Source organism: Streptopelia decaocto (genome assembly GCF_964273445.1).
Source record: "Streptopelia decaocto genome assembly, chromosome: 5".
In the NCBI taxonomy this organism is placed as follows: Eukaryota; Metazoa; Chordata; class Aves; order Columbiformes; family Columbidae; genus Streptopelia; species Streptopelia decaocto.
Window position 1 is genome coordinate 19,793,531 of NC_138659.1, and position 24,855 is coordinate 19,818,385.

General features: G+C 37.1%; 1 protein-coding gene across 3 annotated transcripts; it reads right to left on the bottom strand.

Annotated features, from left to right (window-relative positions):
* Positions 1 to 4: 4 nt before the first annotated feature.
* On the bottom strand, positions 5 to 24,283 carry STXBP3 (syntaxin binding protein 3). 3 transcript variants are annotated; one of them, XM_082053266.1, is made up of 19 exons: positions 24,206 to 24,283; positions 19,692 to 19,741; positions 18,911 to 18,992; positions 16,523 to 16,599; positions 15,420 to 15,498; positions 13,928 to 14,028; positions 11,782 to 11,936; positions 10,817 to 10,907; positions 9,712 to 9,836; positions 8,153 to 8,257; positions 7,510 to 7,567; positions 7,231 to 7,296; positions 6,699 to 6,779; positions 5,914 to 6,052; positions 5,230 to 5,336; positions 4,665 to 4,763; positions 3,707 to 3,792; positions 3,265 to 3,413; positions 5 to 1,100 (listed from the first exon to the last, which is right to left on the bottom strand). In XM_082053266.1, exons 1-19 carry the CDS (start codon positions 24,246 to 24,248, stop codon positions 1,009 to 1,011), a joined length of 1,785 nt encoding a protein of 594 aa, XP_081909392.1. In that variant the 5' UTR covers positions 24,249 to 24,283; the 3' UTR covers positions 5 to 1,008. The 3 variants fall into 3 exon arrangements, with proteins under 3 accessions (XP_081909392.1, XP_081909394.1, XP_081909393.1); XM_082053268.1 differs by having other exon boundaries at positions 18,911 to 18,942; positions 24,206 to 24,247; XM_082053267.1 differs by having other exon boundaries at positions 18,911 to 18,979; positions 24,206 to 24,237.
* Between the last annotated feature and the right edge of the window lie 572 nt (positions 24,284 to 24,855).

Sequence of the window (24,855 nt, forward strand, 5' to 3'; positions counted from 1 at the left end):
TTGATACAATTAATAATTTATTTGATCTCCTTCAACACAAATTTATATATTTCTTAGTACATAACAAAGTAGAAGAAAACAGTTCATTCTCTTCAATGCATCAGGCTTTGGTATTTGGTTTGGATTTTGCTTTTCTTTTTTAAATTACCAAGCCATGTAAAAGATTCAGCTGCTTCCCTTCTTTTCCTCTCCTTTTCCCTGCTGCCACTCCCACAACAAGAGAATTTATGGTCAAAAGTTTGGATCTTCTATCTCACAGGCAATTCAACTATAAAACAGATAGACTATGTAGATACAATCATAAGGAAGTTTGCAAAAAAATTAAGTTATTTTAAACCTTTAGTAATAATCCCTGTATCTACTTAAATATAAAGTGTACTTCAGTGCACAGTTGACAGCATTTCTCCAAAGTTATTTATTGAAATTATAACTGCTTAGTACTTCCGTGATTAACTTGCTACCTTAACCCACCACCATAAAAAAAGCTTTTGATTTTTCACAATTACATATATTAAGAATTTTCAGTGAGTTATTTTACAGAAAATATTACAGTTTGAGACATTGCACTTGTGTTAAATACTTGTACCATAAACTCATATTTACAAAATTTTCTTCTGAAGCTTCTACTTAAGAACCCAGGCCCTTTTTAATTCAGTCATTTTTAGAAATAAACTATTATAGAAAAATTTCACAGTTCTCAAAAACAATTCCAGTTTATGTATAATCACAATAACTCTTAGCATAATTTGTCAGGAATGAACATGGTCTTTTGAAAAGGCACTTAGAGTGTAACACCGTCTATACTAAATACAACCTAAGAAACACTCGTGTTGATTTTTTTCTTCTCTCTGCCTTCTACTCCCCAAACAAAGCAGCAAATTTGAATTATAAAGTGACATTCCACTAGTCACAACCATGTACTGTCCTAGTACAGTATTTCAAAAAGTCAATTCCATAAGAATATGTACATACTACTTGTCTTCTAATGCATCACAAACATCACCATATCTACTCATCCTTAATGCAGACCAAGTCCTTTGGTTTACTAAGGGCCTTTATTTCATCCAGTAGTCTTTTAGGTGTCAAAATATGAGTAGAACCTGAAAAAAGAATATAAGTATTAACTGTTAGCAGTCTGAAATCCTGACTTTTACACATTCTCTCTCTCAAAAAAAAAGTCACATGCCAGTGTTTTTTACTGTACCTAGAAAACAAAAAAGTACAACAGTTCCAAGTTGTTTTCACATGTTATCATGAAAAGTGTCATCATGTAAGTGTCACCATTAGGTAGGCAATGTCCCTCTTCCACCCACTGAGCCATCCAGACTATGACCCTTACTTTGGATTCAAGTTCCAAGTCCCTGCTCTGCCCAGTTTCAAACACAGGCTGGAACCAGGGCCGCTCTCACTCTACCCAACTGTCCCAGCCTGAAAGAAATCTGCCCATTATGTGCAAGGGGGAGTTAGTGACAGGCTTTATCCTAGAATCAAGAAACCATTTCAAAGATTATCACAAACAGTACTTTTTCACAGAAAGATCAGTTACAGAAAACTGGCTTTTCCTGAACAACATTTCCTTGAAAACATTTGCAACAAATTCCAACTCTGGAGCAGCAAAAAAAAAAAAAAATACTTATTATTCTTCAGTAGTGCATAACTACCACTCTTCTCATAGAGAGCGATTATAACTTCTGCCATGAGCAGTTACGCTACACTTATGAAGGGAACTCTTAACTGTTTAAGATGAGGGCTGTCTTGAACCTTAAGTTTCAGTAGGGCTAATTTGAATGGGCTAACATTCCTCACGTCCTGAGTCAGCAATACAAGAAGGTTCTCATCTTGCTTTACACAACATGGACATTTGGAAGTTATCTTCCCTCCGAAATCAGGATTACAAGCAAAACTACAAGAATCATCTCTAAACACAAGGGAAGACAGTGCTGCAGTTAGTGTCAGGTGCTACAGTGGAAGAGTGACCTGAACAAACCAGAGTTTTGTAAACGAATTTCAGATGAAGAAACAGTCTTGTTAAGCTACATTCCTGTTGTCCTGGTCTTTCCGATGCAACTCAAAACTAGGACCAGCATTAGGCCTACCTCAACCACCACCAACTAACCCAGCAAACAAAAAAATAAAGGAAAAAAAACACCACCACACAAATACGCCTACAACATGACCCACTGTTTTGGAGGTAACAGACTCTAGACCTCAGCATCAAGGCTGTAATTGCTTTAAGGAATAGTATTTATTTATTTATTTAAAATCATGGTAGATAAATTTAATCCTTTTTGAAACTCAAGACTAAATATAATCACCAGACATAGGCTTTGAAAGCAATTTAGGATGCTTTAGATGAACCGGCACCCAGACACCAGCTGCCACTGCAGATGGATACAAGTCTCTGGTAAGGTTCTACATCCAGAAGGTCTGTTTTGAGATATCATATATGCAAATGTTTTAGCACCTAAGTTTAAACAGCATAACAGAAAATGACTTTTGGAAGCACAGCAGCTGATGGAACAAACATTTGCTGCCTCTGAAGTACTAAATGAGAGAATTACTGACCCAGCTGGTAATTTATGCATGTACTGCTACATCTTAAAGAGATTAGGAAGATTATTCCAGTTTCCAGGGCAAAAGCTGTAAATCATGGTGTGGTTTGTATAAAGTCTCTAAAGAAATCACAACAAAAAGATGTTGCAGAGTCAACTGAGCTACACTGAAAGTCTTTTGGGGTTGTTTTGTTTGGGGTTTTGTTCAGTTGGTTTTGTTTGAGTTTTGTTTGGGTTTCGATTTTGTTTTTTAAGAAAATACTTCTCTTCCTCCCAAAGCACAGAATTTCACATTAGTCTGCCAGCTTTCCTACTACTTCCAGAAGCAATGAGAGTAATAAGCATACCTGAAGGTAAAGCACTGGCAGATACAGAAGTTTGTGACAAAATTGTAAGCAAGGAAATTCCAGGTCTGTTTAAATCCTTTTTGCTCTACATCAGGTTACTTGAATAATATATTTCTCTGATGTAATTCATGATGATTCTTTTGTAGAGCATAACTGTATTTATTTACCTTAATATCTTGTTGAAAAAAGTCCCAAACATCAAGCTACCTACATAAACTGAAAAGATACTTTTAAGTGCACAGTTAAAAAAAATATATATTGGCTATAATACTAGTTTACTGAACCAACTTGGGGAATGTAAGACAAAAGATCCTTACATTTTCCAGAAACACATGTAGTAAAACCTTTTCCCAAAAGCAGCTTACCAATAACAACCTCACAGGACTTGTAGGCTTCAGAAACTTCATAAGCACTGCGCATCTCAGAATACGTAATTCCTCCAATCACAAATATAATCAGTCTTGCACTACTCTTCCGCGCCTCTTTATAACTAGCTCTGGGCTTCTGGCGGGCACTGCGAAAGATTTCATAAGATGACATTTACACACCTTTACTGATTAATTTTGGTAAAAACTATACACTTAAGCAGTAACAATTTCTGTCACACAGTTCATGGTTTGATTATGATTTCAGTAAAAAAAATGTAGACAAATGAGTCATTAAAAGAATTTTAACAAAAACAAGTTAGCACACTACTCAAACTATTCAATTATCACAAAGGGGAAAATAAATACAAAGCAAAGACCTTGCTGCACACACAGCTCACACACAAAGGATAATTACGTTTCAAGAAATTTAACCATTTACCTTACTGCTCCTGATCCATTCCAGGTAGGAGGACACTGGGAGCTATAAGGCCAGTCTTTTGAATCTAGTTTGTTTTCTATAGCATCCTGAAGGGCAGAACGAAGACCCACTTTAAACATCCATGTAGACCTAAAACCCATCAAGTTTTTACTTCCAGTAAGGAAATCTAACTGGAATTTAAATGCAGGACATACGATTTCTTAGATCACCATAAACAGCGTCTTGTGAACAACACCCCTATGTAACAAAATGCTAGGCAACATAACACTAGAAGTTATTACAGGGCTTTTGTATATCACAACAATTGGGAATACATATGCTTTCTTTATAAACATAGTATGGATTTAAATGTTCAGATTTCACTAGTAGCTTATCTCTAACTACTCTAACATATTTCATTCCTCTATAGCAGTATATGAGAAGAGTTAGGGTTCCCTGAAGCACAAATGAATGTGTTAAAGTCACCAACAATCTATGAATGGCAGCACCAGGTAAGACTAAAGGTCCAGTGAACTCACTGTTCCATCTGACAGTCACTAACTGATGCGCAGGATGAGGTGTAAGAACAAAGCACCTACACTTCTGGCAAGGAACATTTTTCCAGCCTCCACTAATCTACAGTTCAGATCTGAACTGCAGTTTAAAGACCCACTAGAGAAAAAAAAAAAATAAAGGCAGATTGTTAAATTACACTGAACACTGCCAATCACAGGACAAGCTATTTAAAAAGACGTTTTGCTTCGCTTGCTTCACCTTCAAAATAACCTCTGATAAGGAGGTTCACTAACACACAGCAGTCTAATGTTCTATATTACACACAGCTAAAAGTGACTGCTTTGCTCAGCAGATGCATTTAACAATGGTAACTCAAGATACTGTGGAATTTCAATATATACAACTGCTCACTAGAGTAAATTTCTGCACTGCACTCATGAATTAACTAGTTGGTCAAATTTACCTCCATAATATCTTTGATAACAGGTGTCCACCTAGAAAGTTGAAAAGTTTCTTCTGAAGAACGGTCCCTTCTCGGGTGTTTATTCTGCTGAACAGCAAACTGAAAAGATTTGCAAAAGACAGTTGTATTATACAATGTATTTGAATTTTTGAAACAAACACCCAGTTAATAGCAGGTGGGAGGGATCAGCAGAAAATTGTAAAGAAATAATAATAAAAATAATAACCACAAAGAACAACAATTAATACCTGTAGAATTCCAGATACGCTGGAAAACACTAATTTCAGAGACAAGGAACTGAGTAAGTTGGCACTTTCCAAAACCAACTAGCTCAAGCCACCATGTGATGATTTTATAGGGAACGTTATATTATAGGTATCTTAATTTGAAAAATATTTGTTAATTGTTTAAAGGATTTACCACTTTGACACATCATAAAACAAGAATTCATAGCAATTGCCTGCTTCCAAAAAAGACCTAGATAATACTGCTAAGAGTCGCTAAAAGAGCTGTAGACTAGTGCTTGGGTGGCAGGAAATTACAAAATAAATAAATACATTCTTACTGAAGAGATAACAGGAACATCCAGGTACTTCCAATTTCTTATCATATCACTATCACTTTCTATTTGCACATTCTGGATCAGCTTGTCCAAGTTCTCCTGGGTAGTTCCTTTGATATAAGGAAAACACACAACTTTATTACCATGTGACTTTGAGTAAGACCAATTTTGTCTCACACATTCTGGGCTGTTATTTAGTCCAGGATTTTTTTGTTTGTTTGTTTGTTTGACCAGCCTACTCTAAGTTTAACATAATACTACATTTTAGATAACATTTTGTTTAATGGTCCATTTTTGAGACCAAAAGTCAATATTGTTAACAGATTCTTCAGACCCACATTCTGTCAATTTCCTCCTCCTCCACTAGAAATCCTTCCCCATTATCTTCATTTTCAGGTTGCAATGGACATGGAGCTCCCCCTTTAACAGCTTAAATACTATGTGAAAAGGACAGGAATGATGCTCAAACACTGTATGGATCTGCACTTGTACTGAATCTCTTAGCTCCTTATCAATAGCACCTTTGATTCTAATTTGAGAAAAGCTACAGAGAACAGACAGTATTTCCTTCAAACTTGGCCATCAACTCCAATACAGATGCTTAAGTTAACTAAAAATACTGGACTATCCAAAAACTTGAGTTGAAGTCCATAGCACTGAGAAAAAAAAAAAAGCAGGTTATCATACCATTTGTGCTAAAGATATATAAGAGAATAGCTCTAATTTTGTCATAGCTCTCATGACTTTTGTTGAGCAGAACTGGAAGAAGTACTCTCATCGAGTCTTTCACTTTTTGACCTTCTGCATCAGTTCCAAGAGCCAAGTCCTAAATTAAAGGGAAACAAAAAAAAAAAAAGAGGAAGGTTTAGTGAGTAACCATTAACAAAAGCATTGTTTTGTGTGCTCTAAAATATAATTTTATGAAACTGTAGGTTTCAGGAAACAATCAAGCTGTACCAATTTAAACTCAGTATGAAAAGACTTGGATATAATTATTTAAATAGTTAAGTAGTATTTAAAACAACACTACATAACAACTCAAACATTTAAAACTGTTTGATATCTAGAATCCCTATAAATACAAATTGATAGTTTTCATCTTCAGATTAGTAGTATAATGTAATGCCTCATCCTAATAGGTGATTTTCCCAGACATTTCAGGAGGGCTTCCTTCTGCAGAACATAGTAAGGCAACTTCCTAGGAGTTCTGAACAAAGAAAACAAATAAGTTCCTTATACAAATCAGCCAGATTCAAAGACAAAAAAAACCCAAAATTCTACAAGGACCTCCCTTTATTGACAAAGCAAAAGTCTTGTGTCTCTCACTTAGCTTTAATACTACTGCGTCAAGTGATCACAAAAAAAGGCAAGAGACACAGCACTTTTGTCAGTTAAAAACAAACATCTGCTCCTGCAAACAAGAAAGTCACATTTGCACTAAGTTGTTTAGTTTGTGGTTTTTTAAAGCATACCTGTTCGGTTTTACAGAGCCTTTCTATGTTAGATTTGAACTTGCTCATGCAATCTTCTGCTAAGTTAAGATAGACAACTTGCTAGAAGACAAAAAAAAACACCCCACACATAAATTGCCTTTTTTTTTTTTTAATACATCAAGCAAATATTTTCACTGGTTACAAGAGTCAATCCTTCAACTACCCTTCAGTCCAATCATGCATTTTCTGTGTTTTACCCTTCACTTCAAGGTTGACCCCCACAATACCTTTAAAAATGTGAAAGTGCTGTGCTATCTTCAACCCTCAAAGCACACAAAACACGTCAGTGTTGGGCTTGCTTTTTTTTTCCCATACCAAAATGAATCACCTGGAAAAAAGTTTTCTCCTCAAATTTTTACAGTAGCTGATTAATTTGGAGAAAAGTTACAGGACACTTAACAGAAAAATCACAGAGTAAAAATTACAGAGTAAAACCAGACTTAAATAATGCAGAAAATTATAATGTACAAAATTATTTACTGTGAAGTTGTAGTTACAGAAGACCCCTTACCCTATTAATCTCTTTACGATAGTGCGGCATCTTTTTCATTAACTGGGACAGAGCAGATATCGACAACTGTAAAGAAATGATACAAGTTGAACATTTTTCAACCCTCAATATCTGACATACTAATTTTCTTTCCTGTTGCAGCCTTGCCTTTTTTCCCCCTCCAAAAAAAGCCATTGAGATAAGCCTCAATTTCTGTAATAGACCCATAAATTACATAGATATGACCAGCTGAAAATAATTAAATTACCAGGAAAAACAACAACATATTAAACAACTTACTTTTCCTTCTGTTGCCTTTTTTTTCGACGCAACTTCTTTCAAAAGTTTTGGTATTTCCCTGAAAAAAGCAAAGGAAAGTCATCAAACGCAACAGCACCATGGTTCTTACAGGTTTGTTTTTTGTTTTTTTTGGTTTTGTTTTTTTTTTTTTTTTTTAATATCTTTACCTAAAAAAGTCTTAAAATAACTGTGCAACAAGAACTTCTGAATGAAAGTAAAACTTTCAAATACAGGTCTCCTTCACAGAAGATAGCTTTTTGACACAGAAAACCAAAATTAAACATTCTGCTTATGATATCTGCATAATGTCATTTGAGGCAATAACTTGCTAGTACTGCATGCAAAATAATCCCTCAGATTTAAAAGATCTGAAGATATTTCCCAGGAAATAATTTTATTTCCATTTTCCTCAAGAACTGCAATTAATCTAAGTAAAATTGCATGCCTCTGTAAACCCTGTATTTTTGAAATGTTTTTTGTATGTTTTCTTCCCAGCATCAACTATTTAACAAGACGCAGTCTAGACTGCAAACCAGTTTAATTACTGCCTGTATTCCTACTTCCTTAACAGTTCAAATGCATTCCCTCTCAAATAAACTTTTATAACTTGCATTTGTGACTGATTTCTTATTTATTCACATACTCTATCACATCTGCAATATGCTTGTGCCGAATCTTCGCCCAGAGCTCCTCATCTTCCTCCAGAATTGCCTCCCGTTCCTTCCCGGCAGGTCCTTCTGATTTGTATCTTCCAAGAGAAAATTCAGACAGCTGTTTTGTTTGTGGTTTGTTTTTACCCCCCCTAATTTTCATAACTCATTAAAGTATTAATTGTTGTGGTCTCATCAACATACATGGTAACTGCAGTAACATATACAGGTTTTACTTTATAAGCCAAGCTATTGCCCAATACAATATAATTTAAGGATTTTACCAATCACACCTTTGAACACAAAAGAAGCAGATTAATTTTAGAATGATTCTTTGGGCAGTAGCTTCTGGACACTCTCTTAAATCAACAGTAACCAGAATTTCAATCATTACATGCACTTCACTCTTCAGCTTCCCATGTCAACATCCCTGTAACTTCAAATCCAAGTTCTGCACAAAGTAATACACCTTGAGTTTGCAAAGTGCAGCTTTTTGTATCTGCTATACGACATTTTGCTACTCTGAGGGAAAATGAAGTCCCATTCACCCACAAAATAGACTAATTAAGACAAACTACTTCACATATACAAGAAACATGCTTCGCAGTACTACAGACGAGCTATTACTTTTCTACAAACAGAAATAAACTCATAAAGCAAGATAACAATCATACTACATTTACAGAAACTCACACAGTATATATGGCCAGAAAGCAGAAAAATAAAAAATTACAAGATTAATTGTGACAGTCAGATCATGACCACCTAGAAAACATACTCTGCTGCATTTTCATCCCCAGCAAATTTTAGATTCACAGAATTCTACATCTTCTATGAAAATATTCACTCAGTATTTCTGGCAGAGAAGATAGGCATTCCTGTTTGCGTAACTAAACAAGGAGGCAATCAGGTCTCACTTGCTGTTGTGTGTCATCAGAAAGCAAAGTCTTACCACAATCATTGGTGTCAGAACAATCCAACAGCAAAATATGTACCTTACACAAAACAACATATCACTATGCCAAATAGCGATACTATAATGCTTATAAACTGAATATGGCTTACCTAAGTGTGCATTTCAGATGGAAACATGTAAATTTTGACATCTACACAAATTACATGACTGGAGGTCTAAAAGTGAGCATTCCTGAAAAAAAACAACTAAGCTTCTTCTCAGTATTTGATTACTGGTCTTGTTTGCCTTGTTAGGCCAAAAAGGCTGAGACTATGAAAGAAAAGGTAAAGAATCTGAACACATACTACCAAGGTTTTGCTTCAAGTCTAGTACAAAGTCCTTTGTTTTTTAAAAAAAAAAAAGCAATTTGTTACTCAAACCTTCGAAAAATGCTAATTAGATCCCACCTAATCTCAGCTAAATGAGGAAATTAACAAAAAGATGAAGTTATAAATCCAAGAAGAAAGTCTAATATGTGAAGGAACTCTTATGTAATACAAGCAGCTAATATTGCTATGGAGCAATTCAGCTAAACAATTCCACAGATTTTTATAATCAAGAATAAAGAGTTTAGATTTTTTTTTAAGAAATACTTGCTTGTAAGTATCATTTTCAATTGGTAGCAGATCATATGCCATTGCCTGGAAGGTGAGTTCATGAAGTACAGTTGATACTGGGTCAAATCCACGATCAATTATTATTAGTTGGGAGTGGGTTTTAGCCTAGAAAAACATAAAATAAAGATATTCAGTACAAAGTTAGCATGTTAAATTTATAGTAAGTTACAGCACTGCAGACATTTTTAGAAACTGTGGTCCAAGTGCTTATCAACATAAATAGAAACAAATGTTTAAATGATAACCAGAACAAAGTGGGTTTAAATACTAATTTTAAGGTAATGCTCTTAGCCCATTGCAATGCATTCAGTAACCTCACCTAATGAGCAAAGAAAAAAAAGAAAACAAACAAACAAAAAAAACAAACACAAAAACAAACAAAAACCCACACATCAACAACAAACCACAAAAAAAGGCCTCTCTCTGTCTTTCCATAAATAAGTGTATTGTTTGCATTCAGAGCAGATTATCTAGACTGTGCTGCAATACAGAAAAAAAAAATCATCTCTCAACACTCAACTGAAAGTTTCGCTTTGGGGTTTAGCAGAGTAGCAGCAGCATCAGGTACATTTATTTCTCTAGCAGAATGGAATGTCAGCAAGTCAGAGGGTTTACCCCATACTTTTGTGTTTAGGCATCTGCCCTAATCTGTAGTGACAGATCAGAAACATTATTTATGTGAAAAGCTGTATCTTTGTGGACAATAAATCCCTCAATGGGAGTTCAGTTCTGCAGTGAAGTCCCTTCTACAAACAGCCCTATGGAAAGTGATGTTCAAACAAAAGTTATCCACTCTTCTTCAGGTTTCTATCATTACCATATGGCAAATTTTTCAAGTACAACTAGTTTGAATGTACAAATTGTATTTGTTTACATACAGATTTACTGTATCAGTTACTACCTCTATGTTGCTTTCATACACAAAAACAACTAAATGGCAACTAGTTGCCTTTATTAATAAATAAAATCTGGTTTTGTAGAACATATTGTCAAAACATGTTCCAAAGATCTTTTCTCAGACTTACAAAAAACAAACAAAAAAAACCCAAACAATCCACACCCCATATTTTTAGTTCACTTTCTACCTTTATTTGGCTTCTCTCATCAGTTTTGTAGTAGTTTTCAAGATGTTTTTCAACAAGCTGTGCAAGTTTGCTGGCTCTATCAGATGGTCCACTGGGAAAAAAACAAACATGCAAAAATAACTTATAATTCTTCATCTTAACACTAAAATGCTACCTTTAAAATAGAAAGAACTCCCTAGATTGATCTTCTGGTTTCACAAGCAGTTTTTGAACTCCGTTCTAAGTATTTCTAATATATATTCACTCTTACATTATGATTCCACTCTTTGAATGCTTCAGGTATGCCACACAGTTGAAACAGCTTCAGCCAAAAGACTGACAATAGCTGGCATATGGCCCAGCACCTAAAATTCTCTCTTAGAGGTGGAAAATAAGAAAGAAAAAAGAAAGAGAAAGAGAAGAAACAGTCAAGCAATTATTTTGTTACCTTTGCAAAGCCTAAGGCACGGTTTCATGTTACACCACAGAATGGCATTCTTGAGCATAATTTTAGATGCCTACTTTGACTTCAAAGATACTACTCTGTCCTCTCTATCCAATCTCAGTAAGTATTCTCCTCAATATCTCTACCACAAAGAAATCCTGATCCCACCTGCCTCAGCAATTTATTGATTCCTTGATGCCAAGTGGAGCTACAAAACCACCACCAGGAGCAGTTCTGCCACAGGATTATGCACATGCAGTGTATTAGAATGCAGCATATTAGAGCAGCATCTTACCAACCAAATATGGAACATGCAGTTCATAATAAAACTGGGTATAAAAAGTACTGTTATACAAATACACAGAAATAATTCACTGCCCTGTCTACACATCAAAAATTACTATCATTCCAAATTTCAGAGTTGTGGATTAAAAACAATTACTCCACAATAAACTATGCTGCAGCCTCAAGCTGTTACCAAACAATATAGGAAGTCCCAGAAGCAAAAACAACTACACTATACAACACGATTTTGCCCCACCTTTTATATCGTACTCCTGGATTCTCATCTAGTGTAGCACATAAGGTAACAATCTGTTCGGCCATTACTTGCATTACAGCATCCTTATCCTTTGACTTTTCCTGAGTTGGACTATAGCAGCGGTAGAATGCATCTGGGACATTGAGAGTAAATACCTATGCAAAATACAACCAAGAAAAAAAAAACCTAACATGGCTTAAAATGTATATTTTTTAAATATCTGGTAAAACAATTGCTAGTATGTTAAACTAAATGCTGTAATAAAGTCACAGATAATATACTTTACCAAAAAACCGAAACCATACTTCAGTACTGTGTCTTGTTGGACGCATCTGCTTCTTGTTCTCCTACTCTTTTCCTCTATTACTCTCCACCCCATGAAAATTACCATTTTTTCAAATTGCTTCCTGTCCGTACAGATGGAGGGGCCCGAGATATGCAGCACTAAATACCATCCAGGGTCTCGTACAGAGCCATACAATGCAATATCAGAATGATCATTGAAGGTGTCAAGTTTATTATATGAAACCTTTCCATCCAAGAATTGATATTCTTTAAATGCATTAAACCTTGATAAAAGATTTTTAGTACTACATAGAAGGAAAATCTTTTTCAACAGTTTAGTAAACGGAATGCAAACATGGAAACAATCCCATTGTCAGTAAATGGATTTTCTCCAGCTTCAGATGGACTCTAACTAGACAGCCAAAGAACATCCATCCAGATAAAGATGTTTGTTTCATTCGAGTAGATAATCACTTAGACTTTGCCCAGAGCTCAGTCTGATTATTTGCTCTTATCGTCCAGGAAGCAGGCCCAGGGATTTTAAAGTAGGAAATCCAGTTAACATTCTCTGTTCCTTTGCTGAGGATTCAAAACGTTCTCACAACCCAAAATACCGAGAACACAAAACTAAATTAAAAACAAGAAGAGACTAAGTGCTGCTTCTTTTCCAACTACAGAAAAGGAGTTCCAGTTTCTACTTTGATGGTAAGTCCTCCAGAGAACCAGGACAACTAAATTTTTTTATGCCTTACTTGGTAGAGGAAGTTACAAAACTTTTCCTTAAGATCAGCTTTAGCAGGATACCCAAAAATCAGTTTGAAACAAAGCTTGGGAACATCAACACCATTGGAAAACAAACAAAACAGTACACTGATTATTCTCTGATGGCTTCTTGATCTAAATAATAAGACCCCTTTATTAATAAAAAGGGGTCTTCAAACCAGGAAACTGCATCACAATAAGACATGGATAGCAGCAACCTCTCCTATATTCACCTGCCACTTGGTATACATAAGAGTTCTGACCTTTGATATGTTTATAAAGTTTGAAGAATACAGGAAAGATCCATGGGGAAACATTCATGGTTAGTTCTACAACTCCCAGCAGTTGACAGGGTTTGGAGGCTTCACTGTATTAGCGAGTATCAGAGTACATTTTAGCCTTCTCTGTCTGATGAACTGCACGAGTGACAAATTATTTGGCAAGACAACACATACTATGCGGTTTCACGTGGAAACCACTCATTGGTTCCCACTGGAGGTCTCAAATTTTTAACTGAGAAAAAAAACATGAATTTCCATGTTTTCTTCTCAACAAAAAAAGTTTGCCAAGTTATGTTTTCCTTTTTTTTTTGTTAGGTTTTGGTTCCCCTTTCCTGCAGTTCTCTTCATCCACTTCTCCTTTTCTGATTTTCACCAAGTAGTTAGTTCTACTTGTTCCTACTCTATGCACCACCCTACCTAGTCAGTCAAAATAACACCTCAGTATAAGCAATAACAAACTTTACTGCTTACTAAAGACAAACCAGAATACTTTCCTCCTCTCAGAAATAGATTCCTTTTCTAACCTCTCTACTGCAACAGACTCCAAGTCTTGCAAAGAGGTCAAATGCAAATAGTAAACATTTGAGTACAACTGCATGAGTTTTCATTTGAAAAACATAAGCAAGTACCAGAAATATGCTAAAACAGCAATAGGTGTCACATACAGTTTGCCATTAAAAAAAAAAAAAAAAAAACCCACACAACAAAAACACACACACACCTACATTCCAATTAAGTGATTTCTAGCAGGTCAACAACACTTGAAAATAGTCCTCCAGACTATTTTTTCTGCTGTTGAAAGAAAGAATGAAACTTACCTGAGACTCATATGGGAAGAAGGAAATGTTGATCTCCTTACATCTCCTTATTGATTTTGCACAAGATGACTTAATTTTATTAAAGAGGTTGTCAGGACAAACTAGGAACAAAAAAAGATTCTAAGCATAAACCATTTGTGTGTATTCCAGCTGTTAACTCACTTAACAAGCTTACAGTATTCCAGACAGACAATTCTAAATTAAGAACCAATTAACCGTAACAAAAAAGTTGCCAAATAGTCCTAAAGTGAAAAATAAAGTATAATCAATATTTTGTGTTTGAGCTCTCTTTCAAGAAACAACACTGGTCATTTTTTACTAGCTTTTGGCAAGCAAAGCTGTAGAACACTGATTAGCAGTCTGCAGGAGTAAAGACTATTAATTTTATCAAAGAAAAAGTTTCTACTACTTCTTTTCTTACAGGAGACAGAAAACATTTCCCAAAAAGGTTAAGAGGAGAAACAATGTGTACATATCAAAGAGTAAAACACAGAGAACTATGGAATTTAATTACAGATCTCAAATATCTTCCATTACACTTACAGGCTACTATGGGTCCCAATCTAGAAAATGAATTCAAGGAATATTTGTATTACATTAACACTACACAGACTTGGAAGTGACAGAGCTATTTCTCTAACTCCTCTCAGCATGAAAAGTTTTGGCCATTACTCAAACTGAAAGCTCACACACTTGCAATAGCAATAAAGGAAGAAACAGCAAGATAGCAGTATTTTTCCAGAACAAGAGTTGCTACATAAGCATAAAATGAAACAAGAAACCAAGAGGATTTGGTAGTAATTTGATAACTGCTTTGAGAACAGAGCAGCAGATACACACCATCCTCAGACAAGCAGAGACAGTGACAACTCCATCTCTGCCTTCAGCAACATGTCTGCGTTTTTTTGTTTTCCCTTCTTTACACACCATTTCAGTCACACTGACTGACTGCAGAGGAACATGTATTCACATTGACCCCATTTGCACTATTTGTCTCTGCTTTGCAATTTAAATGGTGCATGCAAGGGCTAAGTAGACACCTTCTTTAGGGTCATGAGAAAAAGCTGGCTCACAAGTCTGAAGGAACTACTTAAAATAACAAAACATTGTTCTTGCAGCAAATTCTCATGTATTTATATTTTTGAGTACAATTTTGTTTATATAAGATATATAGTTTTAGGTGAATTGTCTTCCTCCACATTCTCCAACATAAAAGACTAGAATACTTTAAAATAAAACTAGATTACCTAAATTAAAAGCTGAGGTGGGGAAGAATTAACATTGGTAATTGTGAATTGTAATTGTGAATTGTGAGCCACACAGCACAGTGACCATGTCCTGACAACCCAAATATGGTTAACTACTTGAGTCTCAAATCTTCTCTGAAGAAACAGGACCCAAAAATTTTCACATACTAAAGTACAGGAAAGTGGAAAAGCTTACTCATTTACATATATAAAGTTATCAAACTACAACACAAAAGCTTACTCACAGTCAGTGAAATACACATATGCTGCTTTGTATCTGCTGGATGATTTGGTGATGAAGTCATCAATAAGTCCATCTACAGACTTATGGGGATAGGAAAAATAGGAGAAAAAAAAAAATTATTAGTGTTTTGCCTTTCCTCACATACCAGACAAAACTTCTCCCTCCTCTCCTCCTGCCCTGTTAATTACCCAGTTCCACTTAGGAATACTGCAAATCAACATATAAGAAAACACTTAAGTAGAAGACTCTTAATTCCAGACCAAGAATAACAGAACCACAAAATGTTCCCAGTTGGAAGGGACCCACAAGGACCATTGAGTCCCACTCCTGTCCCTGCATAAGACAACCCCAAGATTCACACCATGTGTCTTAGGGCATTGTCCAATAGTTTCTAGAACACTGTCAGGCTTGGGGCCGTGACACGTCCCTGGGGAGTGCTCCCCAGTGCTCCACCACCCTCCGGGTGAAGAACCTTTTCCTCATGTTCAACCTGAACCTCCCCTGGCACATCTTCCTGCCATTCCCTTGGTTCCTATCACTGATCACCAGAGAAGAGATCAGCACCTGCCCCTTCTCCTCCCCTCGTGAGGAAGCTGTAGCCAGCATGAAGTCTCCCCCCTCAGTCTCCTCTTCCCCAGGCTGAACACACCAAGTGACTTCAAACAATTACAGAAGGGCAGCCATGCACCAAGACCACTTTAGGAAGCACACAAAGCAAGACACTTGCATCATTTTCCACCTACAACAGTGCTGAGATTTATTAGCTCAAGAATTTTTAGAAAATAACAGTAATCTCTTATTAGAGCAAATACTTTGAATTCTATTGTTCAAGGTATCATCATTATTCGATACAACTTTTTCAGTGAGGTTACTAATACCTAAGCAATGAAACAGTGCCTCCATTAATCAAAAGGTAAACATTTGCAACACACTCGGTGACACTGAATTGTCTTTTCATTACAGAAAATTAAGCATCACATGAAGGATTATCACAGAAAATGCAAAGTTAAGTACCACATAGTTGTACAAAGTAAATAAATATTTTAAAATAAGAATGCTTTTTCAGTCTAAAAGATCTTGCTACACTTCCTTTAAAATACTAACCTTTTTAGTGGGAGTTATGAAATATATTGCTTTCATGTGTGGGACAGGCTCACGAGTTTTATATACGTTCTCCACCACTATAAAGTAAGAAATATTACATATTTATAGTTAAGAGCTTTGTGCATGCGTAAGGAAAGCACCGCACTTATTTTAGTAGAGGTGATAAAAATAAAACAATACCAATCAAGTTGTCCACAAAATTAGTGACAAGGAAATACCTCCTGCCAAGAGAGCTTTGATTTTTTTATTTATTATTTTAAATACAACAAGTTACCACAAGACTTCTTCAACCCTCAGTATAACATCAACTCAATTTGTAAGACTAATTTTTTCCTGGCTACTCTACACAAGCAGAGTTTACCCTCACCCAGAAAGGGCTGGCAATACAAACACGCTCAAACTTTAGGGACCAGTACAAACCACCACGCAAAAGAATTACATCAGCGAGATTGTTTTTTCTTCAGCACACTGAAGGAGAGGGAGAATGAAACTATGCAGAGTATCAGTTTGGACTAGAGCCTCTTCTGTCCTTTGTTTGCCTATTTCCTGTGCACTTACTCTGTTTCAATATAATTGCAGGCATAAATTAGGTATTTTCAGCAAATCAGCTTCGCTCAACTCTTGGTTTTGTTTAATCAAGTCATTACTATATAGTGTTGCAGTATACTCGCTCGAGAATGCAGAGAGATTAATGTCGCTCAGTAATTTTGAGGGAGAGGAACAAGGGAAGTAAGTAACATCAGACATCTGAATGTGGAAAGACAGGTTCTTTTCAGTAGTGAATCCACTGAAAATAAAAGATTTCTTATTGATGAACAGGATACCTGCTCACTGGAAGTATCTCACAAAGGATAAGTAGTACTTCTTATAATTAAATATACGCTGCAAAAAATGAAATGTATACAGCTTTGCTATTAGACTCCCAGAAAGATCATGTTACACTGAGTAGTTGGAATAAGATCTTTCTACTTGTGGAAAAATAACTAAGTCTAAATAATGCTCTCTTACAAAATTGTTTCTAACAAGCTAAACCTAAAACTAAGAAAAAACTAGATAATTTATATTTTGTGTGTTCATTTCCATTTCAAAAACAGGCAGGAAAAAGTTCAGCAGGATGATACACTAATAAACATTACAGAAAGGTCAATCACAAAAAGCAACTTTGAAAAGTGTTTTATAATAGGAAAAACATCCTTTTTTAAGTTGTAGGGAAGAAAAGGTCATAAAACTTACTAGAAAAAAAATACTTTAGAGAAAAAAAATACATGCAGAAAAGCAAGGTCTTATCTAAACAGGTGTACTGCATAACTGAGATCTCTCACAATCCATCTATTATTCACTTTCAACAGTGGCCAACATCAAGGTACATGAGAGAAAATCCAGCAGATGAGAAACTCCAATAGAAACTACTCCCAAACTGTTTGGGAAAATGACAATCTAATTACTGTTAAGGTTGCTTATGGGTTTATTCTAGTGAAAGTAATCACTGACATAATTTAGTTTCAAGGTTGTGTGGGGGTTTTGTTGTTAGTGGTGGTTTTGTGGCTTTTAGATTTTGTTTTGTGTTTGTTTTGGTGTGTTTTTTTTATTACAGAAAGCTCTCATTTTGAGAAGAGGCTGAACTACACACGCACAACACAGAAGTCAAATTTAAATTCTTGCCTCTATCACATCCACTTGCTTGCAACCTCTCATGAGTCTGTCAATTATTGTCTCCTCATTTTGTCTTCAGTACAAAGTTTCTCTGCCCTTGTATCCTAACTCTACTTTTCATGAGCCTAAATGAATTCAAAGCAGCAGATATCACCTATTTACAGAACACATTTGGAAAAAATGCAGACAGTAATTTGCCTGTTCTTGTATGTTTTACTAACATTTGCTTAATTCTTGACTGAGCTCTTGTTTAACCTTAACTTCAACTGACAGATAATACCCTTAATGAAAAAAAAACCCACAACTGTGACAGATAACTTTCTCACTAACCCACATCCTGCACATTAGCAACACACACCCATCCCCAAAAAATACCCCACAAAACAAAACAATACAAACCAACCAAACAAAAACAAAAAATACAAGCACAAAAACAACAAAAACACACCAAAACCAACTTGCAGTGATCTTTACTAAAAAGATTTTTAAAAGAGTTTTAGCTTCTAGGCAGAGAAACGTTGGATTTTTCATTAAAAAAAAAAAAAAAAAAACACAACCACAGAAACACCACAGTTGGATAATTACTGTACCAGCAAGAAATGCTGCTAGTCTAATATCCCACAGCTACTCATGTTCACCAACCAAATTACGAATTTGTTGCAAGGGCACCATCAATTTTATTCTCTTTTTCTTATAAAGCTATTGCCATCTATATACTAAAAGAACTATGCTTACCTGTGATACCCTCTGCCAGTAGATCGGTCATTCTGCAGCACATTGACAGTAGTTTAGTAGTGTAATCATCTAAAAGAATTATCTAAATATATTTAAAAAAAAGTTTTCAGATAAGTTAATTAGCTACAGTAAACCCATGTTACTTCCTTAATAACCCATCATGGAAATTTGAAGCTGAAATCTATTTCTTTTCATCACCCACATATAGCAACTTTGCAGTGGAAAATTAATCTCAAATAGCACCAGAAGGCTGCTTCCTACATTCAGGATTTCAAAAGATGAGCTCCATCTTAAATAAGTAGCTTGTCGCCACTACTACTACTAGAAAGTATTTGAAAACTTTCACACAAGCTTTTTGAATTTCTGGTAATTTACCCCATTGCTTGCTTAAGTCTATCTGTACTTATTCTAAAACTGTTTCACAGCTTAAGTGGCTCCAACAGGTATCATACTGCAGAATCCTGCCCCACATGTATTGAGCAGCAGTATAATTTTTAAATTAATCAAATATAAGTCTTTTGAAAGTGAGAAAAACATTTTTTTTAAACTTAAAAAATAATTGAGACAACTAACCATTTGTCCTTCCTAGACAAGCCCTTAGATTTTTCATGATGTATTATACAGAGATCTGAGTTAGCAGAACTAAAAAGCATTACTTGAATAGAAAACAACTTTAAATGAAAGTGCCATCCATTATATGATACTTATTTGTTGTATACCCAGCAATACTTGTTCAAGTGATTCTATCACTCTTACAAAAATTATTTTAAAAACTATATACCTTCCATTCTTCCTCTTTCCTGCAGTCATCAAACACTAGTGATTTTAGCTCTGTAAGAAGAAACACAGTTTACCAGTTAAAGGAATCAAGCTGTTACAAAAAAATAATTCACCCATTTAGTCTCATATGTTTAGAGACCTAAAAAAACCACAAACAAACAATCCACCTCTAGAGAATTCTGGACCAAACACTCTATCTACCTGTTTCAGAAAGATGTAGCTAAGGTTTTCATTTTTGCTAATAATAAACAACTTCATAAAGATCAGTCTGAATGACCACAAGCCTGTAAAAGTTTCACTTCGTTTCTATTTTTGTTGTCAACTCTTTCACTAAATGGATTGTGCACATGCAAAAAGAATTAAGCTACTCTAAGATAAGGCAGTTGGACATTCACAAACAGATGTATTTTAAAATATACGCTAACTTCAGATATCCTTGTTCTTTCTGTAGAATTCCAGTATAAGGCTAAGAAAATACCAACTCTTTCAGAAACTGAAAGTTATCTTAAGGTATCCATTATCTTGTCCTGCTATAGCAACTTTGGGAGAAACATCAATTTAAAAGCTTGTACAGGATTCAGCAATAGAAGTCAGCCTCTGGTTATGCCCCACAGCTTTTCAAGATCATCAGAACTGAGCTGGAACTTTCAGCAGTGGTGTCACCAGGCTAATGCAGGTTTGATCTCACAGCAGTGGTATGTATTAATTAAAAGTCTGTTTAAAACCTGGTGTTTATAAGCACAGGAATAAAGAGGTCTGATTATTCTGTTCTCTTTTGCAGAGAAAATAATTTTAGATTAAGCTAATGACTGCTGCTATCTATTAAAATAACTGGACCTTTTTCCCAAATGAAAAGAAGGAAAATAATAGAAACAGAAGCCTAAAATACAAATGAGCAATTATCACAAAATGCATGCTGAATTCACTAAGTGAAAGAACCATAAGAAGTTTCAGAATCGTGGGTGTACATACACCAAAAAGTACACCTGTTTCTTCAGTGTTTATAAATATTAACATATTCACTTGTGTCCAAGTCCTTTTGGCATAACACTGTCACAAGATACCCCATCTCTACCCCCAGTTTCCCATGCCTCAGAATTCAGGAGTTTTTCCAGCTGAGCAGCCTACCTGCTCATCCAGCCTTCACGTCAGTTCAGTTTCACCAATTCTAATACTGCAGAGCACAAAACACTCCCAAAAGTGTCATACTTCATGCTTCTCATAGTTGCATTTTACAAAGATGTCCTCCACAGACTCTTTCACAACGACAGAGTATATTTTTAAATATGAGTACTTTACGCTTGAGCTTTCAAATACCCTCAAGTTACTTTTTGCAGCACTGACATTCTTCATAGCAATTTAAAAATCTTACACTCCATCTAATAAACTGGCAAAACCACTGGTCTGAGGTTAGTTAAGCAAAAAGCATATTTCAAGAGGGATGCAATGGGTATATTTTGTTCATGCCACCAAACAGAACTCAAACTCAGTTCTCCTGAGCCTTTCTCTGCTCACACAACTCCTCAAATCCATTATCATTCCTCAGACTTGCCCTCAATTCAACATCCCTCCTGTTACACACAATCCACAGTTTTCAACAAATTCTAGGTCTGCTTAGCCTGGGTAGAGACTCCTGTGATTTCTGTCTATATGCTCTATAAAATCGCAGAACGCTTCTCACTCCACAGCTGATACCAAGATGTATTTGTTCACAATACTCAAATCCAGGATGTAACACAAGCACGTTTTTCCTGACACTTTTATACTGTGTATTTGTTACGTACATTTTTCTAGGTCTGCATACAAGGTGTAAGAACAAATCTTCAGCCTCAAAACGATTTCAGTAACCTTCATATTTTCTGATAATACTCTTAGCAAGGAATTAGTCCTTAGCATTACAGAGGTCTTTTTAATAAATTGAGTGCCTGAGAGCCTTGACCAAAAATCTCAAATATATTTTCTCTATAATATTTCTAAGTTACTTGCCTATAAAATAAACCAGAACATAAAAATGCATAATCAAGTTGTGTCTTCAGCTTCATTTCAGTAATTAAAAATAAAAGTCAGCTTTCTCCCATCATTAAAAGAAATTTTATTCCAAGCTAACAGCAGAGCAGATACAGTGTATTCATCCCGGCAACATTCCAACCACTATTTGTTTTGTCCTCGGCCTACAGCTGCTTTCACCAAACAACTGACTCGTCCTGGTTTACAGGCTCTCAAAATCATCTCTTTTGTTTCTAGTAAGCATTCCGAATGCTTCAAAAACAATGAGAAACCCAGGTATGAATAGCACCCCATTTTTGCCTAAGCATTCATTTCCTTCTCGCAAATTTCATACCAACCATGCATGTTAACTACCTTCTCTAATTTTGTCTACATTTAATTAGTTTAAGGCATTTTTCTTCTACTTCCCAAACCAGATAAGAACTACACACAACCCCAATGGGACTGAAGACTGATAAACCCCTGTGTGGAGAGAGGAAAAAAGGAAAAAACACCACAGCCCCACACCACACCTTGACAAAGTTAATGAGCCATTTATAACACACTTCCTGAAGAAAGGACTAAAACAACTTTCACCATAAGCAACTGTTCTGGAAAATAAAGTTGCAGAAATGCTGTATCATTTTTAAAAAATAAATATTCACGGTGAGGCTAGAATCTTATTAAGCAAGTCTAGAACACATTTTAAAGTTGTAAAAAAAAAAAAAAATAAATTCCTTGTGAAAATAAACTTATTTAGACATAGACACACAGACGCAGTAGAGTTAATGTTATCATTTTATCCACAGGAGCTACTGCCTCCTAAATACAGGTAGTTTCTCCTACCCCCACAACTGTGAACTTTACGGATAAACTTTCACAAAGGAACCTTTTCACACACTTCTGCCTAGATTCAGTCTAAAATTGCACCTTCTAGAAAGGGCTATCACCATGGGAAAAAGGAGCTTTAAGAGCACCATACCAGAGCACAGGTACAACACTCTGTACACAAAACACAGGTAAAACTTTGTCTATCCACAGAGCAGGAATAAGATACACACTGACAACAACCAGCTACATGAAGCATCAGTATGACAGACACGTTATTTTCAGACAAATCAGCCTTAAAAACAAAACAAACATGTTTGCTGAAACATTAGAAAGTTGTAGTCTTGCAAAGCCCAAAGTAACTCATCATCTAACACAGCACTCTTTCCAGAAAAAGAAGAATCCTTTTTTAAAAAGTTTTCAATATCAATGTTTTATTATTCACACTTGCTTCACTATTGCTCTAATCTTTCTTTCTCGCAGTCTTGTCCGCACCACCAACACCATTTGCAGAAGCCTTAATAATGCACTGGTGCTTTTAAGGTCCAACTCCTCTATAAAACATTTCAGGACAAATTGATTGCTTTGCAGTTAAAGGCACAAATAACAACAGAGTAAGACAGGACAAGCAAAGCAGCAAAACCAGGGATTTCTAAAGGCAAATTTTTAAACAAAGGTATCTAACTCGTGAGCAGGGTACAGATGTCAGCGATCGAGGGCTGAACACCACAGAACAGCCTGCTCTCCTCTTTCTCCCCTGTTTCTGATTCCCAGTGACACAGGCACGCAGACCAGAGCTTGCTAGTGGGAGCAGAGGCGGCAAACGCAGACGAGAAGGCAACAGCACCTTCTCATTTCAGTGACTGAGTCACTCACCTGGCTGGGCGGCTCAGGGAGTCACAACTTCAGAACAATTAAGTCTGGTGTAAGGTGGCTACAGTGCCCTTCCCAAAGGTCTACAGTACCTGAAATACTATTAGCCCTTCTACTCCACCAAAACACAGAGCTGTTACAATTTCGTTTTCTGTACCAAACACCAGCAGAACCTGTTCTGAAACGTGGCAATAAAAACCCACTGTTCATTTATGAAAGTACCTGAGACACCTTCATTTTTTCCTTTTGAAAACCATGAGAGACAATCAGAGAGCCTGGAGCACTATCCAAAACTGCTGTTTCAAAAGCAATAGGGAAATCCTATAAAAGCTGACTTTAGTTTAACCTCTTAAAGAGCAGGCACACCTGACTATATCCTGTACAGTCCACCCTTGTCTCGGAATAAGGTAAAATCGTTTCTATCCAGGTGCCAGCACCGCAGGCATCCGCGGCACGGCCGCCTCCCGCCGAGCCGGCAGCCGAACCAGCCGGGGCAGAGCAGCCGCTGCCGCACCCCGGGCTCCCGCAGAGCCCCTGGGCCCGGCCGAGCCCTTCCGCCGCCTCCCGCTCGCGGCAGGCCTGGCCGCCTCAGCTCCGGCACGCAACGTGGCTTCCAACGCGCCTCCAGCCGCGTCAGGAGGGGCCGCGGTCCCGTTACGGGTGCTAAGGGACCCCAGACCCCAAAGCGTCGGACAACGAAGAGGTGGCACTTCAGCAGCAGCGGCGGCGGAGAGTGTTCCCAGCCGGCCCGCGCCGCCGCCTTTCGAGCTGCCTCAGGCCGCTCCCAACCCGGCGAGAAGTGGACGCGGAGCAGAACCCCACACTCACTCTGCCACACCAAGCCCTTCAACCCCTGCACAGCCGGCGCCATCTTGACTGCAAACCCCGCCTCGCGCCTTCACCGCGCCGCGCCCTTCCGCTTCCCCGCCCGCCGCGCCCTCTTCACAGGCAGCGGGGGGCGCTGCCAGCCCCGGAGGTGGGGCGGGATCGTGCCAGCCCCTCAGGAGCCCTCTCTCTCTGCCATGATGAGGTCCGACGTTCGCGTTGGGGAAGCGCCCGGTGACTAGGGCTCGTCCCCTGAGGAAAGAGCGTCCGGTTCCTGCTCAGCAGGTGAGCCCAGGAGCCGCCTCCCGAGCCGGCTCCTGGTGCGATGTGAGGAGCAGCCGGGACTCCGCGAAACCTGACGCGGTCCCTCGTCCTCTCGGGGTGTAAAACTCTCCTCGCCGCCCTGGCTCCCTCCTAAGAACGGTCCCCGGGTTCCTGGCCACGTATGCCACCATCGGTTCATAGAAAGACACTGTTTCTTGACGCCTAAAAGTCGTCTGTCAGGAGTTATAGTGTGAAGGCAGGAAGGCACGTTATCAAAGGGGAACCGGCAGCTCGTATGAATGCAAAGAAATTAGAGGAAAATTTCTCTTTCTGCAAGGTGAAGCGTGAAGAAGGGCCGTTCGCAGTCGGTGTCCCATTCCAAGGGGTGT

Bases quoted from the DNA above. Each gene is read 5' to 3' on its own strand.
- STXBP3 (XM_082053266.1), bottom strand. From the start codon at position 24,248: ATGGCGCCGGCTGTGCAGGGGTTGAAGGGCTTGGTGTGGCAGA. The intron at 7,297-7,509 runs GTAAGTTGTTTA...ATTTCTTTACAG, and splicing joins AAAAGGCAACAGAAGGAAAA to TTGTCGATATCTGCTCTGTC. The intron at 1,101-3,264 runs GTAAGCTGCTTT...TTCTTTTTTCAG, and splicing joins GTCCTGTGAGGTTGTTATTG to GTTCTACTCATATTTTGACA.